The sequence below is a fragment of the Bison bison genome, unplaced genomic scaffold, assembly GCF_000754665.1.
Source record: "Bison bison bison isolate TAMUID 2011002044 unplaced genomic scaffold, Bison_UMD1.0 scf7180017864377, whole genome shotgun sequence".
Taxonomy (NCBI): domain Eukaryota; kingdom Metazoa; phylum Chordata; class Mammalia; order Artiodactyla; family Bovidae; genus Bison; species Bison bison.
The window spans coordinates 445,946-447,607 of record NW_011494949.1 but is presented as its reverse complement, the minus strand read 5'-3'; the positions used below and the strand labels follow the sequence as shown (position 1 = coordinate 447,607).

Sequence of the window (1,662 nt, the reverse complement as noted above, 5' to 3'; positions counted from 1 at the left end):
CCCCCCTCTCCCCGCCGAGCCCCCCCGCCCGCCAGGCGCTGGCTCCAGGCGGCCAGCCAGATGCCAGGCGCACGCCTGTGGAGGGCACTCCCAGGTGGGGGCAGGGTGCCAGGCCTGCTTCCCGCCCTGTACCGTGGTCCGGGGTGGGACGACGCTGCCTGTAGCTCTGGCAGGGGGGCTGTGTCGGTGGTGGGGTCAGCTCGGGGTGGGGCAGAAGGGCTGGGTGCACAGGACAGAGACTGAATCTGCCAACCTGGGGTCACCCGGCCAGGCCCTGGCAAATGGCGTCTCAGCATCTGGTCCTCCCTGAGATGGCATGGGGGCCTCGCAGGCCAAGAGTGAGGGTCAGGGAGACCCGCGGAGGCTCTGGTGCTCAGGGCCCATCCACCCCGCGGAGGCTCTGGGGGCTCGGGGCTTGTCCCCCCCGCAGAGGCTCTGGGGGGCTTGGAGCCCATCCACCTGCCGCCCCCCTCACGGCTCCCAGCTGTGGGCTGGAGTGTCCATCTCCCACTGGAGCCCCAGGTGGGAAGGCTGGCTGGCCCTCCAGGAGCAGACGCTGGGGGAGATTCCCGTGCCGGAGGCGGTGTCGGCGGGAGGGCTGTGGGCGGCTCTTAGCCTCTGCTTTCCTCTCGGTGTTTCCTGTGTCTTTGCTGCAGAACGAGTTACTGTTTCAGCCGCAGACTTGCTGTGAGAGCAGCGGAGCCCCCGGGCTCGAGCGGTTCTGTTTCTCCGGCCTGATGGCAGGGTGCTGCTTCTCAGCCCGTGCCCCTCGGGCATGCACTGGTGGCCAGGCCCTGGATTTCAGATCCAGCGTCAATCCTGGCCACAGAGCATGGAGGGCAGGGGGCGCTCATTAACTCGGTGTCGGGAGACCTAAAACCCCTGGTTCCAGCCCCAGGTGACGTGGAGGAGAGCCCGCCGTGGGGGCCGTGGCCGTACAGGGAGCCCAGGGAGTGGCCGGTCGGGCTCCACACGAGGTCGGCAGGTGGGGCCACGGTCCTGGAGGTGCCCTGCGCCCCCGGGAGGGCTGGGTGCCGCCTGTGCAGGCCGCCCATGCTTGGTGGCAGGAGGGGGCTGTCGTGGGCCAGCTGACCCTCAGGAGTGCCTCTGGCCCTGAGCCTTGGGGCCTTTCCCGAGACTCATGCTGAACCCCAAACATGGAGGTGGAGGAGCTGCTGCCCTCGGGGCCTCGGCGGGCAGGGCTCTGACCGAGGCTCTGCCCCTACCTGGTCCCGGCCACCCCCCACGCCCTGTGGAAGGCCCTGCTGTGTTCATGACAGGGACGCCCAGTCTCCTCCGGGGAGCAGGAGCCAGAGTGCCGTGCAGACTTCCCACCCCGAGTCCGGAGCCCTGCGTTCCACATGTCCCTAGTCCCCACTCACGTTTACTGATTCAGGGTTCAGTTTGCATCTCGTGGAGCCATCAGTGGGGCATCAAAACTGGTGAGGGGAAACCAGATGCAGGGCAAGTGGAAAGGGTGGAGGCCGTGGGGTGGGTCAGCATGCAGGGTGAGCCCCAGCAGTGGCACGCGGGGGGCTTCTGAGGAGGCCCCGCCTGTGAACTGAGGCGGGCTGTTCAGGCGAGGGGGAACGGACAGACGGAGGGGCCAGCTCTGCTGGGGGCGGTGGGGGTCCGCCCCACAGTCCCCAGCAGAGCTGGCCC

The 1,662-nt window shown here is 68.8% G+C and overlaps 1 protein-coding gene across 1 annotated transcript in view; it reads left to right on the top strand.

The window, feature by feature from the left end:
* The first annotated feature begins 316 nt into the window (after positions 1 to 316).
* SLC12A7 (solute carrier family 12 (potassium/chloride transporter), member 7) overlaps positions 317 to 1,662 on the top strand; it is a 34,240-nt gene continuing 32,894 nt past the window's right edge. The window contains exon 1 of the mRNA XM_010857133.1: positions 317 to 600. Coding sequence (XP_010855435.1) covers positions 317 to 600 — 284 coding nt within the window. The remainder of the gene's footprint in view (positions 601 to 1,662) is intronic.